The sequence below is a fragment of the Rhododendron vialii genome, chromosome 8a (assembly GCF_030253575.1).
Source record: "Rhododendron vialii isolate Sample 1 chromosome 8a, ASM3025357v1".
In the NCBI taxonomy this organism is placed as follows: Eukaryota; Viridiplantae; Streptophyta; class Magnoliopsida; order Ericales; family Ericaceae; genus Rhododendron; species Rhododendron vialii.
This window is the reverse complement of record NC_080564.1, coordinates 3,964,290-3,980,530: the sequence shown is the minus strand read 5'-3', so window position 1 is coordinate 3,980,530 and position 16,241 is coordinate 3,964,290. Positions and strand designations below refer to the sequence as shown.

Below are 16,241 nucleotides of genomic sequence, written 5' to 3'. Positions count from 1 at the left end.
ATGTACAACACCGATTCATAAATGGAGCTGTGCACCCTTTGCTCTATCTCGTTCTTCTTCCCCCTCTCCACTGTTTTGCAGATAGGAGAGAGAGGCCCCACACAAGAAAATCGATGCAAACGAGAAACACAGAGAGTAGGGGTGTTACGAGGGGGGAGAGGAGCACTGGAGCTGGGCTGCCGGCTGCGTGATCTCTAATTCTCTAAGATGAGATGGGATGAGAGTTGGAGATAAGAGAGGATTTAGGGTTTTCAATAGACGGTCAAGATTTAAATGAACGGTCAAGATTAATCTGAAATATATAAAAACACATAATCGGTCGGTTCGGTCTGATTTCGGTTCGGGGTGTTTCGGTCGGTTCGGGGTGGTTCGGTCCTGTCGGTCCAGATTTTTAACAAAACTGAGACCGAACCGAAATAAGTTCGGTCCACCCCGAACCCAAAAATTTCTGCCGCTGCCCCGACCGAAGACCGAACCGAACGATCAATCGATTTTTTCGGTCTGGTCGAGTTCGTAACACCCCTACTCCTAATACCCCCGGAGGGGGGATTATTTATGGGGAGGTTTTCTAGGGTGTTATTACATAATATACTCGGATAATACCCCATCTCTAATCCGTTTCAACTACAAAATAACTTTATCCTACCATTTTATCCCTCATCCAAACTAAGTACTATTTAATCAATCGTCACATCAATGTGGCCCACACTTCTTACATAATACTCTTTATTATCTTATCTCCCTTCATAACTAATACCCCCAATACTTATCCCGCATCCAAACTGGCCCTAAGTACTTCTCCATAAGATCATGAAGCTACGGAGGCCAAACAATCCAAACAGCCGTTAGGAATTATGTCCAATCGTTATCTTCAGGGCCACAAAATAAGGGGGTGTTTGGACAAATAAGCCAAAGTGACTTATTTTTTGTCATTATTCAATTTTTTTTCATATTACTTGGCTTATCCTCATTTTTTTGGAGATTATTGCATCTTCATGACAAGAGGAATCTAAAAAGTATAAAATTTTGATCAAAATCCAATATTTTTTGAATAAAGAAGAAAAAAGTGATTTATTGGCTTATTTTTGTTTTTTGTGGGTTTATTTGGCTCATTTTTGGAGGGAAAGCCAATGGCTTTTTTAGAAGAACAAGCCCTAAGTCGAGATGTGTGCAACCTGACTTGAACATCCGATTATAAAAAAAGAGAGAAGGTTTTGTTAATGTATGCCCTAGGGGCATATATTAATACTAATGATGCCAACTATACTTTGGATTAGATAGGAACCCACAAAGGTAATAAATAGGTTAGGCAACATTAAATAGGAGAAAAACTTGTTTTATGGTGAGACCAAATTACCCTTTTTACTTTTCCATCCATGCTATCTTTTCAACTCTTTTAATTTTTTGTGTCTTTCAATTCCTGCGGCTTTAAGCAAATATAAATAAATAAACCCACTATGTGTACTCCATATTTATCGGTCGCCAAAATGGTATACAAAAAGCAAGTTTGCGTTAAATTTTTGCAAATTATTGATTCATATCAACGTAAGAAATCGAAAAAGAAAAAAATTGTAATCCAAACTCCCTTTTTTCGGGTTTATATATGATAATTACGTTTGTTGAAATTATGTTCCAAAAATTCATGAGAGAACACTTACGGTAGGTTTTGTTCGCTGGGTAGCTAAGGACAGTTTCGTCAAATAAAAAAGGTTTATCTTTCCAAAACGCAATTACTCTACCATTGTTTGTGTTAGGCCATCCACAGTAGTATAATAAAAAAAGGATAATCAAAAGTTGATACATCAGCTTTTGATTATTCACTTAAGGTTACTAAGCTTTACAATGGTCACTTTTAGTCCATAACCAAAATAAAGGTCCATTACAATTCTCTCTCCCCTTTTGTTTCTTGCAATTCACTTCCCTTCATTTATGTTTATTTTGGGCAAAAATATATCGATTTTCTTTCTTAATTTTGGGAAAAAATCAGTGATTTTCTTTCCTCTTATTATGATTTTTTTTTTGGGGAAAAAAATAGAAATGGAAAAGAAGAGTGAAATACATTAATTCGGCGACCATGAGTTGAATTGTAGATGATCGAAATATATGAGTTTCACGTTTTGAGGGAAAGAAAGAGAAATAGTTTATGGGTGAAGTGAAAAAGATATAGAACAAGCGAAGAAGAGAAAAAGAAAATACTAGTTGAAACACGCTCGTATACAAATTTTAGAACTAGTTAACTTATGTGGTATGAAGTTCACAAATTTTGATTATTAAAAAAGGTTGTTAACCAAAACTTAAAATTTAATTATTTATGAGGATGTTGTTAAGTTTAATTATACCATTATAAACCATCGTTTGCACCGACATTATTAACTTTAAAAATAATTAACTTTTAATTATATCACTATAGATGATCTTACATTCCTCAAGGAAGTGGAGTAATGTGGAGCAATTAATGTGGTTTTATCACATCGACAAAACCCAAAAACAAAAATTTTCAAATTATTCTCCAAAATGGTGCTCCTACCATTTTACGATGGAAGAGCATTGAGCTGAGCAGCACCAAATACTAATCTCTTCAAAAAGTTGACAAGATAATGCGCGGCAGTCATGCAAGTGGAGCACCAGTCTACTCTTCCTTTAGGCGTCGTCGGTCGGAAAAGCCAAAACATACGGAAAAGGAGAAGCGTCCGAAGGAAGAAAAAGACTCGAAAGTGGAAAAAATCGAAGCAGAGATCCTGGTATATTTCCCCTTTCCCATTTCCCCTCTCCAGATCATAATAGTAGCATTGGAGAGGAAAATCCGTTTACTAAACCCACAGTATTAGCGCAGGAATGGCGAGGAATTTCGAGAAACAGAGCGTGGGCTGGAACTCAACCCCGCCACCGGCTCCTAATCAACGGCAGTTTGCTCCAAACGAGGGAAACAAGAAGGATAATTCTTGTTTCTTCTGTAAGAAAGAAGGGCACTGGCTTAAGGATTGCCCCATGAAGAGCCCTAATCAGGGACCACCAACACCGCCTCCGTCTATCGGTGATTTACACTGCCACTGCGGTATACATTTGGCCCCGCAGCCCTCGAAGGACAATCGTCTGTACTACGCTTGCCCTCTCCGCCGCTCTGGCACTGTCAGTATCAATGCTTTAGCTCCAGTTTTCACTCTCCATTGTGATTGTTTCCTTCTATTACTGGTATTTTTTCTCAAATTTGTGTAAAATTGCTTCACTTGAGGACAAACCCAAATCTCAGCGTAAGTTTGAGTACAAGCCCCGTTAATGGCATGGTTCTATATTTGGGATGAAGAAATTAATCCTGTGAATTTGGACGGCTGGGATCACGCAAACACTTTTGGACAAGTCATTTAAAAAACGGGAGGGGGGATTGGTGCGGGGTGGCAGTTTCATTAATGGAATTGTTGAGGGTCTAGAGGACACAAACTAGTCTTTCAAATTTTGGGTCATGGTTTGAGTTTCTAGTGATCCTGAGAAGAAGTTTTTGCGAACTCGTATCTTAGCTCGGGTAACTAAAGTTTAAGCATAAAATTGGGTAAGTGCTTTATTGATGGTATAGTTGAGATGCAAAATAGCCAAATTTCAAGTAAAAATTTGAGTGTCCGGTGATTTGAGTAAGTATTTGTGGGAAATCAATTCAGTTTAAATTTCCGTTAAAAGAGGGGTTTTACTGCAATTTGAGTTCGAGTGATAAGAAAGAAGGATAAGGGCAGGAGATGTTGTTCTTTTTTGTTTGGTTTATGGAAGCGATATTGTGATGTTAGAGTGCATAATGTATTTGTGGCAGACATAGTAGAAGAAGGCGGATCACTTACTTGTTTGCTTTCTATTGTTCAAAATTGTAGCAGGGCAAAGGCTGTAACTTCTTCAAGAGGTGTGAAGATGTAACACGTGATGTCAATATTAAAGTTAGCCGCACCCCTACGTGTGGGTGTAGTGCTGGACCCTGCCGTATGGATGCCAGTCGCCGCTTCTTTGTATGCCCAATTAAGAAGGTAAAACTATTTCTTTACTGTAATTTCTTTTTGGTGCTTATATTGGCATCTTGTTGAAGTGTATTGGTTTGCTGATTAATTTCAAGTGCTTTCTCCTCTATCTTCAGTTAATGAGATTGCAAATTTTTCCCATTCTGATGTTTACTAAAAGATTAGTTTTGACAGTTCCTTTTTTTGTATCAAGTGTCTGTATTTCAACCAGTGACGGAATACTTATATTTTTCGGTCATTGGTTTTTTTGAAGTCATCTTGCCTATTTTCTTTTGCTAAATCTTCCTGACCTTCTGTGAGGTTTATATGTAAAGTTAAGTTTTGGAAAATACAAATCCTTTTGTTGTTTTATGAATGTGATTGCTTAATAGATTTCCTCTTGGGCGGTCATCCACAAAGAGCATTCGTTACTATCAGTACTTATGATTGTCAAGGTACCAATGCCAACCACATCCCTCTCTGCAGCCATCACTTCCTTAACAATCAGTCTTTTATAGGTGACGATATTCTATTGGAATTTCATCACCCCCCAAAGTTTTATGGTCCTGAAGAAGATTAACCATTCAGTAGTAAGCCACTAACAATGTTTGTTGATGTTAGGAATTAACTTTTGAAAAGTACCAATTCTATCTATCACTTTTCTATTACGACTATTTCAACCAATCAACCCAATCTCCTTATCACCATATCCGGTCCTCCTAATATTTTCTCTTCCCTACGCTGCACCCTTCGATTAAAGTCCCCATCACAGCATCATATTAATGCTATTGCTGTCTCAGACTCTCAATGACGCAGCCCCCCTTTGTTATCCCGTCAGGCTCATCAGTCGTCACTTAACTGTCAGACTTGTGGCCACTATCATGATCAACTAGAGCCCTCTTTTCCCAATCTGGTTTGGAAAATTGCATATCAAGGATGCCTGCCGACAACACGGGGAGGAGTTTTGGTTACTCTGGCTGCTATACCCCATTTCACACCAAGTACTTAGAAAATACGTCTACAAGAACTTGAGTATGAAATATCAGTGGAAAACTAACCAAGTAACCTAACCAAACCAAACCGAGCCTCATGTCCCAATCAATTGCAGTCGGCTACTAACTAACCAAGTCACCTCTTCTATAAAAATGAAGAAGAGATAAAATGGAGTAGCTTTTATGGGGAAATATGAACTAGAAACAGAGAAGAGAGAGTTAGCAAGCCACTCATAGTCAAAAGCTATAGTAGTTGAAAGTTACGGGAAAATGAGCACTTGCAGTTATATGAAGGAGTTTCTCATTGAAGTGTCCACATAACTTCTCTTCCTCTTTGACTGTAGAAACATTGGTAGATGCAGACACCAACACTTCTCCTTTACAAGTTTTTTTCCCTTCTTTCTTGGCATAAGAATTGAATCTTCAAAATCAGAAACTTGATATTGTGTTGGTAGTAGTTGCACATCAGTTTTCGAGACGAGGCATAGTGTTTTCCAGATTGTAGTGAGAGGATGGGGGCGGTGACCCGGTAGTAGTTGCACAACAGAGAGTACTGGACTCAGTTGTCTTGCTGCACATCAGGTCTCTTCTTCTTTTTTTTTCTTTTTCTTTTTTTTATCGGCTGCACATCAGTTCTCTTGCTGCTGCTTGTTTACCTAACTTCAATATTTCTATCAGAGGGAATGTTCTGAACTATATTGCATTTTAGAATTTTTAAGAGTGAATCCCCGTAACTTTTGTATTGTTGCCTTGTTAAATTTATTGTGAGGTGTTGTCTTTCACCCATCCCTTTAGTTTGGTGGCTGTTATCTGTTTTCCCCTACTTCAGTTGTCAGGACAGTAGTTAATTTTGGATTCCCATCTCGTCATATACTTCACAGTATGTCAACTTAACCTTAAATGCCTCTTACTAATGTCCTCTGTGTTGCCTAGAGTTTGTATGTACTGATCTTTATGCTTTTCATGGATTTGAATATTAAAACAGTTTAGTCCAAGAATGTTTTACTTTGTGACTCTTGTATTTTTAATATTTCAACACCTCTTTTGGCTTTTTACTATCTTTTGCCGATGACTCTGAAAGCACTTTGTGCCTACATATTTTTCAAATGTTCCATTCTTACAGGGACAGGGCGCGTGTAGTTTTGTTCAACCGGTTGACTCTACAAACAATTTTGTGGACGAACGATTGCTGGATTCTACAAACAATATTTTGGATGATACATTTCTGGATGCTGCTCTTGATCTTTTGGAAGATCAGTTGGTGGAGCCAACTAATGATATTCGGGATGGAAGCCCAAGTTCTCCACCGTCTACCTTGACTAGCTGTGGTGACACTAGTCCCTCAAGCAGGGACATGGTTGAGGAAGGGAATTCCAGCCACCAAGGGATGGAAATCGAGTCGCCTGTGGTGGACACTCCTGAACATCCCCAAAAGCTTGGAACAAGTTTTGAATTATCGAGGCCAGAAAGGGTGTCCCTGGTGGATTCCCAGGACCAAGAAGATATGCCAGAGGAACCTTTGCGGCGTAATTGTAAACGCCTGCGACATGGCGATCCAAAAGTCGATAGTTTAGTCATTGACTCCACTAGTGACTGCTGGGACATGCCGCAGTCAAAGTCCACGAGTTTGACAACGGAGAAAGCACTCCGACCCTGTATTCTAACCTCAGGGGCTTTGATTCGTCAAAGGCAAGTTAAGTTTTTGAGGCAGATTTCTTCTGCTGGAGCTTCTTTACCCGAAGGTGCGTCGTGTTTGTGCTTTCATGGTTTCATTTTGTTCACAGTGTTGTATATGGCAACTTGCTTCTTTGGTAGCTCACCAAGAAGTTGCATTTGAAGCTTTCTTGTTTTTACTTGGTTCTTGGATTTTATTTTTTTGTGCAGCTTCTTCCTACAGTAGTTCTTCTGCCTTGACTACTAGCAGGGAGCTATTGGCAGATTATTGTGTGGATTCTTCTGCCATTAATGAAATTTTGGGCACTAATTTCAAAGGTTGGTGTGGCCGGCTTGTGTTTCCCCCATCTCAGTCCCTAACATTTCCAGCACCAAAGCCCTTTTTTTGTGGTATATGTACTAAATATGGCTGTATAAAGTTAGTTTCTTTTGTCACCTCTAGCTACAAGCACTCGGTTTCATATCTACTTTGCATTTGTTTTCGCAGGTGTTTTTCCTTGTTTTGATCCCATTTCCCTTCCTCAAGATGCCAATATACCCTTTGAAATATGCAGCCCTTCACCAGTTGAATCTGGCAAGCAGTATCTGCTTGCTCCTTTTGAGCCGTCAGCTGCTCTTCTTAGTGAGACATCAGGCCTCAAGGCACCTCCCAAACATTTCCAAGGAAAGATAATGAAAGAATCAGTCATGGATAAATTCAAGCAGGCAGCAGCGAGCCTTCAAGAGGACCTTCTCATTCTTCTAGAGTCCATGGATTTTCATGATCATGCGTCAATGCTTGAGGAATCGTGTTCTGTTTTTGGTGCTCTAGAGAGATTGATGGTTGATTATGAACCCTTTAAAGAAAAAGTGATGAAATATATAGGCAGTGCAGAATCACTCGCTCGACTTGAATTGTCTATTGACAATGGCGACTGGTCTTCTCGGGAGCTTTTTGATAGTTACAATCGGAAGAAACAGCATCTAGAAGTTATTTCTCATGGCCATGCTCAGACTTTATCTAACTTGGAAGCCTCTAATCAGCACCTTCGATATCTTGAACAAGAGGCCTCCCGTCTTAAGGACATGCTTCGCCGTGTGGAGGAGGAATTGGCTTGTTGTAAGGTGGATAATATGGAGATTGATGCTCGTTTTAATGAGATAGCTGAAGACAGGTTGCAGTTGGAGTTAAATCTTCAAGCTGCGTTTAACGAGGCTGAAGAAGCAAGGAGAGTTTGTCAACGTATGGAAGCAGAACGGAGCGCTGTGAAGGCATCCTTTGAGGAGGCCAGGTTGGAGCTTCGACAGAGCGGTAATATGCTTTTCTTGATGTAAGTTCCCAGCTAAGTGTGGCACTACTACTTGTTCCTTGTTGAAGGGTTGCATCCCTTGTTTCTCTTGAGCTCTATCCTTCCTGTACGTTGAATCGTGAATGTTAATATAGTCACTATAGTGTTTGTCATGTTGGCTCTGTAAATACGAAAGCCAAAGCTGAGAACAGATGAGGGGCTGTGTTTGCGATGGCTGCAATTACCTGAAGATGTTTAGGGCAGCTAAGCTCAGCATTCTATGTCACCAGTTGGTGCATGTGTCCTCTCCTTCTGTTGAGATATTTGAGTTATTGTATTGCTGCACTCAAAAGTCATGTTAAGGTGTTTGCTTTTTGGTCTTGTGCTTGGTTGGGATTCATTCTCTATGTTTATTTCTAATATGGTCATTGCCTCTCGCTGTAAATGTCGGTTGGGATGTGTCAGCTATCCTTGTGGTTTCTGTACGCTTGTTCTTTCTGCTAGATTCTGTTAATCAAAATCTGTAAGAATTTTCGAATGCTACTTCCAGTATATATGACTTGCTGTTGTACGAAAAGTGTGTTTCACACGATGCGTATGTAGTAGCGTTTTTTATAAGGATGCTCTGCGTGTTCTTTCTTAGCTACTGCCAGCGAGAAGGTTTAAGCTCAGACAGCCCTTTTGACAAGTCCTATTGTGCCGAATGCTTATGACAAGTCTACTGTTGGAGAGCTGGTTAATACCGGCTCGTGTTCGAGGCAAAAAACGAGCTTTGCATTCTTTTATTCCTCCAGTTACTGAGAGGAAAAGCAGCACCTTGCTCCGAGAAGTGGCCATAGGTCTGGGAGTGCAGTTATAACACGCATAAACAGACGGATTTTATTTTGACTAGATTTAGTTTAGCTAAGGTTCTCGAAATGACTCATGAGTTAAGTTTGACGTTAAGGCAACAAACTCCATCTATGCTCTCTCTCTCTCTCTCTCTCTCTCTCTCTCTCTCTCTCAAGATTTTTAAACTGAAACTGCCTTCAAAGTCAGCAATTTTTTATCACCTTTTAACCAGTGGCATACTGATTAATTATTTCGAAAACCCTATTCTATTTTTCTTTAGTTGGTTGTCAGATTAATTATTCAGCATGTTTAGGGTCTGTTTGGAAGTTGAGGAAAGAAAGGGAAAAATGTTTAAGAAGAGAAATATAAAGAAAGTTTAGAGGGAGTATTTCTTCTCTCTTTCCACTATCAACAAAATAAGAACAAAATAAGAGAAGGGAAATTCTTTTCGCAAATTCCAAATACACCCTTAGTTTTAAAGGATGGGATTGATTCCTCTTCTCTTGGATTTTCCTTGTGCCAAAAAAGGAGCAGGGTTCAATACCCGTAAGCCCCATCCCCCTCTCCCAAAACCCTTAGAATAGTATAGATTAGGATTAACGAATGGCAAAAAAAAAAAAAAAAAAGTTCTCCAAAAAAAAAAAAACCCTCTATACAAAACATCATGGGCCAATACAAATTCCCACAGGCTTCAGCCCAGTGTTCTTTCCATCTTCATGGGCCTGACGATACAAGTTCTCGTGGGCTTCGGCTCATTTTCCGTTATCCAAGTAATTAACGGCTGAGATATGATATTTCCCCATCCAACGGCTTATATCCGTCTAATTTTCCTTTATATATTCCGCAATTAGAGAGAGGCGGTCTTTCTCCTTCCCCTGCATCTTTCCGTTGCAGTCACTCTCTAGGGTTTCCAACTTCGAAGAATCTCTCTCTAGAGCACGCACACAGAGGCAAAAATGGTGAGTTCGAAGATTTTCCATTTCACTTCTTCATATCTGTCACTGTTTTCGTGATGCTGAATATATATATATATATATATATATATCGGGGCGGTTCGGGGACACCCAAAAAAACACCTAAAAAAACACCTCATAGTTTCCGATCAAATTTTGATGATCCGAGCCGCTCAATGTGATCAGAACGTGATTTTAAGGGTACCCATGAGAAATCAGCAAAAAAAATGACCAGGAAGGGCTTGATCCGAACAGTTTCGAACAATTTTTTATTGAACGGTTCAAATAAAAACTGCTCAAATTAAGCCTTTCCCAATCCTTTTTTTGTTAACTTCTCGCCGATACCTTTAAAATCACATTCTGCACACATTGAACGGTTCGGATCATAAAAATTTGATCGGAAACTATGAGTTTGAGATTTGGGGTGTTTTTTTTGGTGTCTATATATATAGCTTAATGTTTTCTGCATTGTAGACTGCCTAGTGATATTGATTTCGCGATGCTTGTGTAAATCGATGTAGGTTCTTCCAAACGACGTCGATGAGTTGCATCCTTCGTTGGAACTCGAGAAGGAGAAGCACAAGCTCAAGCGTCTCGTCCCCACCCCCGACTCCTTCTTCATGGTAACACGGTAACACCATACGCACCCCGTTTTCCGCTAACAGTAACTTGTTGGTTTAATCGTCAATTATTGGTTCATAGCTTGATTGTTATGCCCCAATTGGGCCTTACGTTTAGGGCTTGAAATGAGCCGAGCTTCAAAGTGTTCGAGATCGTCTTGTTCAGAACTAATCTAGCTCTAGTTGTCCCCAAATAATCGATCTCGAGCTCGGCCCGTTTGGTATGCAAGTGTTCAAGGTCGGTTTGTTTATTAATGAGACTCTATAAATGAGTCAAGCCACTCCAAACAAGCGGAGTTTTTTCAAACAAGCTTTGTTACAACTAACTCGAGCTCGGCTCGTTCGTTAACGACCTTAAAGTGCGAGCACGACTCGTTTACTAATGAGCCGAGGCTCGAGCCGCTCACAAATAGCTAGGTTTGTTTGCAGCCCTACTATCTGGATTCAAAATCACTGAATTTATTTTTCATCTGTTTCTCTGTGTAGGACGTGAAATGCCAGGGTTGTTTCAACATGTAAGTTCTGTCAACCAAGTTTTTAGTTGGATATGATATTTTGTTTGTTGTTTATTATTGGAATCTGGAATTTGACATTGTTAGGACATGTTAGATCATCCGAACTTTACTCATAGTTATTAAAGGCGAGAGACGCACCGAGGTGCAAAGGTGTGTCGGGGTCTAGGCGGCTAGGCGCACAACACAAGGCTGGGTGCGGGTCTTATTGAAGCGAAGCGCACTTAGGCTAAGTGCGAGGCTGTGAGGAAAAATAACATTCATCAATTTTTCAAATAGTAAAGCACTAAAACAATGAAGTTTAGAAAGTGTACCTTGTAAATATCAATAAAATCATCTACCAGATGACAAAAGTCTAACAGTTCTTGCGTATAAAAGAATTAAAACGTCAAATTCAATAATAAGACAATCATTCAATATTTGAACAGAGGTTGAGAGATCGTTTGGTTTGAGTCATTCGATTGAGAGATGAGAGACCGACATGGTGTACTAATTTGTGAGGATCGATTAGCCCTTGGTTTAAGGGGGTTTGGCTCCCCTCCAGTATGGTACTGTCCGGTCTGATCCAATGTAAGGCTGAGATTCATTCATTCCATCCACATGCATAACTATGGCTACACTTCTGCCACATGGACTAGCTCACTTTCCACCCAAAAGCCCTCTGTTTTTTGGCTCCCTGCCAATACAACAAGAAGCTTTGATCCCGCCAAAAATGATTTTTTTTCAAGAATGTTACTCACACAACGATCCAAACACAACAATTTACACAATCTTTCACATACATGTGGGGCCCACACATAATAATGTGTGTGTGGAGTCCACATGTATGTGAAATGTTGTGTTTGATGTTGTGTTTAGATTGTAGTGTAAGTATTATTTTTGATTTTTTTTTTTGATCTGCCAAAAATGATATTCATTCCCACCAAAAGAACTACCTGCACACTAGCCGTATTCCACTTAACTTTTTCTAAAACTTTTAGTTTTGTCCTTATTTGAATTTTTTTTGCATTTGTTAGTTTTGTGTCAAATTTTTATGAATTATTACTTCGTCTTGACGTACGAATCGGAAAAGAACTTTTTTTTTTACTTTTACCCAAAAACCACTTTTGAGTAAAAAAAATGTTAATTTTTTAGCTTGAAAGTAGTTATTTTCTAAAATATTTGGGTAAAAGTAAAAGATTTTAATTTTTCTGATTCGTCTCGTCGACAAATCAACAATCCACAACAAATTTGCGCAAAACTAACAAACACAACCAAAAAAAAAATCAAATAGAAACAAAACTAAAAGTTTTAGAAAAAGCTCAATGGAATGGAGCCAAACCAAATGGTACTTTCCATCCTCCAAATTCATCGGCATGAAAAAAACAGAGCAAAGCAAGAAGTCCTTTTGACAATATTGTATTTCAACAAATTCAAGAAGGATCTTAGAGCAACTTTACCAGCAACTTTAAAATAGCTACAAAGCTATTTTAGCTCATAAAAAGAGGAAAAACATCCTTACATCAGAGGAGCTAAACAGGGAGCCAATTTGGCTCAATCCACAGTTGTAAGCTAAAAATAGCTTACAACTATTCACAAGTAATTCCTTTTTTTATTATTTTCTCTCTCTCCCCCCTTCTCTCTCTCTCATTTTATAATAATAGAATAAAGAAAAAGGTTGAAAAAATGTGTATTTTAATAGAGATTAGGTTAAATAGATAGTATTGGTGTAGTGTTGAAGGAAATGTGAGTAGGTAAAATAAAAAATGTACACTGTTCACAAGTTTTTTTAACTAAGTATTGATAAACTTGCTCTTAGAGCAAGTTTATTAGGTGAGTTAAAACGGAGAAAAAGCTATTTTGACTAACGAAAGGACAAAAGTTTTCCTGCAGCAGATGAGGTAAACCCGTTGCTATTGTGCCTCCAGCTACAGTTCTTCGGCATAACAAGCGAAGAACTGTTCAAAAGCCACTCAATTTTTTATTGTTTTCTCTCACTCTCACTCTCTCTCTCTCTCTCTCTCTCTCTCTCTCTCTCCCCAAAAAAGAAAAAAGGAAATTAAAGTAATAATATTTTAATAGAGAATAGGTTAAATAGATAGTATTGGTGCAGTGTTGAAAGAGATATGAGTAGGTAAAATGAAAAAAGTGCACTGTTTACTAGCAATTTTACCTCACAGTTGGTAAGAGCAAGTTTATCAATAATTAGGTAAAAAAATTTGTGAACAGTGCACATTTTTTATTTTACCTACTCACATTTCTTTCAACATTACACCAACACTATCTATTTAACCTATTCTCTATTAAAATATACATTTTTCTTTCTCAAAAAGTACAACAAAGTACAATTTAAAAAAAAAAGAAAAAAGAAACAGGGAGAGAGAGGGACGGAGAGAGAAAATAAATTTTTTTTCTTACCTGATGAACAGTTGCTAGGTAAAAGTGCCGAAGCACTGTTCACAAATTCATTTTAGCTCTTTGTTTACCTAATCTAGTGTAGGATTACTTTTCCTCTTTTGATGAGTTAAAATAGCTATAAAGCTATTTTAGCTTTGCTGGTAAAGTTGCTCTAAACTTGCTCTTAGGTATGTATAAAAATAATTCCTGGTGTTCTTTAAAAACAATTTTGTGTTTCGTTAAGCTTTTTTATATACAAAAATAATTTTGTGTTTCGTTGGCTTTTTTGGTGGGAATGGATATTATTTTTGGCGGGACCAGAGCTTCCTGTTGTATTGGCGGGGAGACAAAAACAAAGGGATTTTGGGTGGAAAGTGAGCTGGTCTATGTAGCAAAAGTGTAGCCATAGATATGCATGTGGATGGAATGAATGAATCTCAGCCTTTCAATGGATCACACTGGACTGTACCATACTGGAGGGAAGCCGAACCCGGGTTAAGGCCGCAGTTACATTTTTGCCCTTGAGAATTAAATTTCTGCAAATTGAAAGAGGCTCCGCAGGCGCGTGCCTTTGTCGCCCTGGCCTCGCCTTCATCAAGACGCCAAGAGTGAGCCGCCTAGGCACGCCTTTTACAACTGTGACTTTACTTAGATTTACTCAAACTTGAGTAAAAGCTTCATTTTATATGCAAGGCATTCCAGTGGGCAAACTTAAACTTAAGCATAGAGTAAAAGGTTTATTGATGGCATTGTCGTTAATTTGGCAGACACGAAATACCCTATTAAAATTTGAGTCTCCCTTGAGTTAAATAAAAATTGTCGTGGTGTAGGTTTGATGGAGGAGTGCCGTGAGTTTTTAGGGGTTTTTTTTTCTCAAATGTTGAGTTTAAGTGAAAAAAAGGGCAACGATAGAGATGGTCTTGTACCCTCTCAAACCGTTATTCATACCTTTATTCAAATTTGTGGAAACGTTCCATTTCAGCTGGGCAAACTCATATCTGAGCATAAATTACGTTTATGAATGGAATGATTATAAATTTGTGAGACACCAAAGGGCCCTCTAAAATTTGAATAAATTGTTGAATCTCTCTCCATTGGCATAAACATAAGACTATACGAGTATATAGGTTCGAGTCAAGGAGGGGAATGACTTAAGGAATTTCTATTCAAATTTTGAGTATTTAAGTATGCCTTGTCTGGAGATGCTCGTAGTACTTAATTTTTTTGTTGACATCTGGTAAAATTGCAGAACCACGGTTTTCAGCCACTCGCAAACGGTTGTTGTATGCGGAAACTGCCAGACGGTCCTCTGCCAACCAACCGGAGGCCGTTCAAAGCTCACTGAGGGATGCTCTTTCAGGAAAAAGGGGAACTGAGGGGTGCATATCTCCTCTTTTATACTCCCTCCGTCCCAATTTAATTGTCACTTTTTGGAGTTCGTGCCACTTTTCAATTGATTATATCTTATAATTTATAATGTTTTAGGTGATTTTGAAAACATTGTATTATAGAACAAATCGAGATCTATCAAACAAGATCCATATTGGATATAAAATTCATTACCAATTTAAAAATATAACTAGTTTTTTAATCCAGTTAGAATAAAACTGTGACAAGTAAATTGGGACGGAGGGAGTATATATATCGATAGCGTCAGTTTCAGCGCAAGAGTTTTGGAAGCTTAGTTCTAAGATTGAAATCAAGCACCCTTCTTTTGTTTTGATTCTGTCATGTTAATTTTGTTAATTGCTTTAGACGTGGATTACATTCAAAGACCATAGCCGGTCTAGTTGACATGAATTTTGAAAACTAATATGTGGTTATTTTCTCCGCTCGTCTGCCTTCATTATCTTCTCCGATGGGAATTTAAATGTTCTTGTTGTCTGCTGTTGTGTTCGTGTTGTGGATTTTTCGTTTTTATGGAATTGAGGAAACTCTGTCATGAACCTAATCATCTTTCGGGAACATAATTCCGCCTGTGTTTGATCGCATTTCAGCATTGGTTTTCACTCTCTCCTGTTTACTCTTGTAATATCCGTGCATGCCACTTGCAAGGCTTCTTCCCTAGGATCGCTGGGTGGTTCATGTTAAGGATTTCTCTCGATATAATCCCTAGCATGAAGTACTGGATACAAAGGATCGCGGTTCTAAGTGTCAAAGATCTTTGTACCGCCCGAAAGGAACTGATCTTAATAGGATTTGAGGAATTTATGAAATTTACAAGTCATGCATGGGGATATAGGTATGCTCGAAAGAAGTGTTCTATCTTTGACAATGTTGAGACTGCGGATTGAACAAGGGGCTCTTGTACTTACAGTCTCTACGATAAGCAAGTGAATGGAGCCGGTACTGGCGCATGGAACGGTTCATCAAGCCATTTTTTTACGATAAGCAAGTGAATGGAGCCAATCTTGGCGAATGGAACGGTTCATCAAGCCATTTTTCGCCTTTTCATCACTCGCTAAATAGGAAAAGGGGAACTTTACAAAGGGGGGTAATTTAAGAGAGTCAGAGAGACAAACTTTAAGGAACCATACGGTTTCTATATTAGAATATTATTACAAAAATGTTACAGGAGACAAAAGTGTGCAGATGTGTTTGAAATCATCCGATGTGTGTGAGTTTCACATCTATCGTTTAGAATCCACGTTCATCGGAGTGTTCCGACTGTATTTTTGTCCAGACGAAAATGCACAGATTTAGACACAGATGTGTTTGAAATCATCTGCTGTGTGTGAGTTACACATCTATTGTTTAGAATACTTGTGCATCTGACTGTTCCGAATATATCTTTTTCCGAATCTGTGTGAAACATGCAGCAAAACCATTTGGTTGAGCACATAGGAAAATCTCTCTCTCTCTCTCTCACACACACACACACCAAGTTTCCTGCATGCTTAACTAAATGGTTTTTTAACGAGGTCAATATACCGTTAGGTTTTCTCTTACTACATTACAGTATTTTTTTTTTTTTGATAGGAAACAATAAAATTATAGAGCTATAAACTGCGGAACACTATAACCAATAGCTAAATAAA

At 38.6% G+C, this 16,241-nt stretch overlaps 2 protein-coding genes across 6 annotated transcripts; both read left to right on the top strand.

Annotated features, from left to right (window-relative positions):
* Positions 1–2,682: 2,682 nt before the first annotated feature.
* LOC131298428 (uncharacterized) lies at positions 2,683–8,500 on the top strand. Of its 4 annotated transcripts, none has more exons than XM_058323889.1 (5): positions 2,683–3,129; positions 3,861–4,007; positions 6,093–6,711; positions 6,854–6,961; positions 7,131–8,500. In XM_058323889.1, exons 1-5 carry the CDS (start codon positions 2,836–2,838, stop codon positions 7,955–7,957), a joined length of 1,995 nt encoding a protein of 664 aa, XP_058179872.1. In that variant the 5' UTR covers positions 2,683–2,835; the 3' UTR covers positions 7,958–8,500. The 4 variants fall into 4 exon arrangements, with proteins under 4 accessions (XP_058179872.1, XP_058179871.1, XP_058179870.1 ...); XM_058323888.1 differs by having other exon boundaries at positions 2,694–3,129; positions 3,858–4,007; XM_058323887.1 differs by having other exon boundaries at positions 2,715–3,129; positions 6,854–7,033.
* Positions 8,501–9,562: 1,062 nt separating this feature from the next.
* Positions 9,563–15,033, top strand: LOC131298427 (small ribosomal subunit protein eS27y-like). 2 transcript variants are annotated; one of them, XM_058323885.1, is made up of 5 exons: positions 9,563–9,701; positions 10,217–10,318; positions 10,802–10,830; positions 14,453–14,603; positions 14,844–15,033. In XM_058323885.1, the coding sequence occupies exons 1-4, from the start codon at positions 9,699–9,701 to the stop codon at positions 14,577–14,579; spliced, it is 261 nt and encodes an 86-aa protein (XP_058179868.1). In that variant the 5' UTR covers positions 9,563–9,698; the 3' UTR covers positions 14,580–14,603; positions 14,844–15,033. The 2 variants fall into 2 exon arrangements, with proteins under 2 accessions (XP_058179868.1, XP_058179867.1); XM_058323884.1 differs by lacking the exon at positions 14,844–15,033 and having other exon boundaries at positions 14,453–14,798.
* Positions 15,034–16,241: the final 1,208 nt, after the last annotated feature.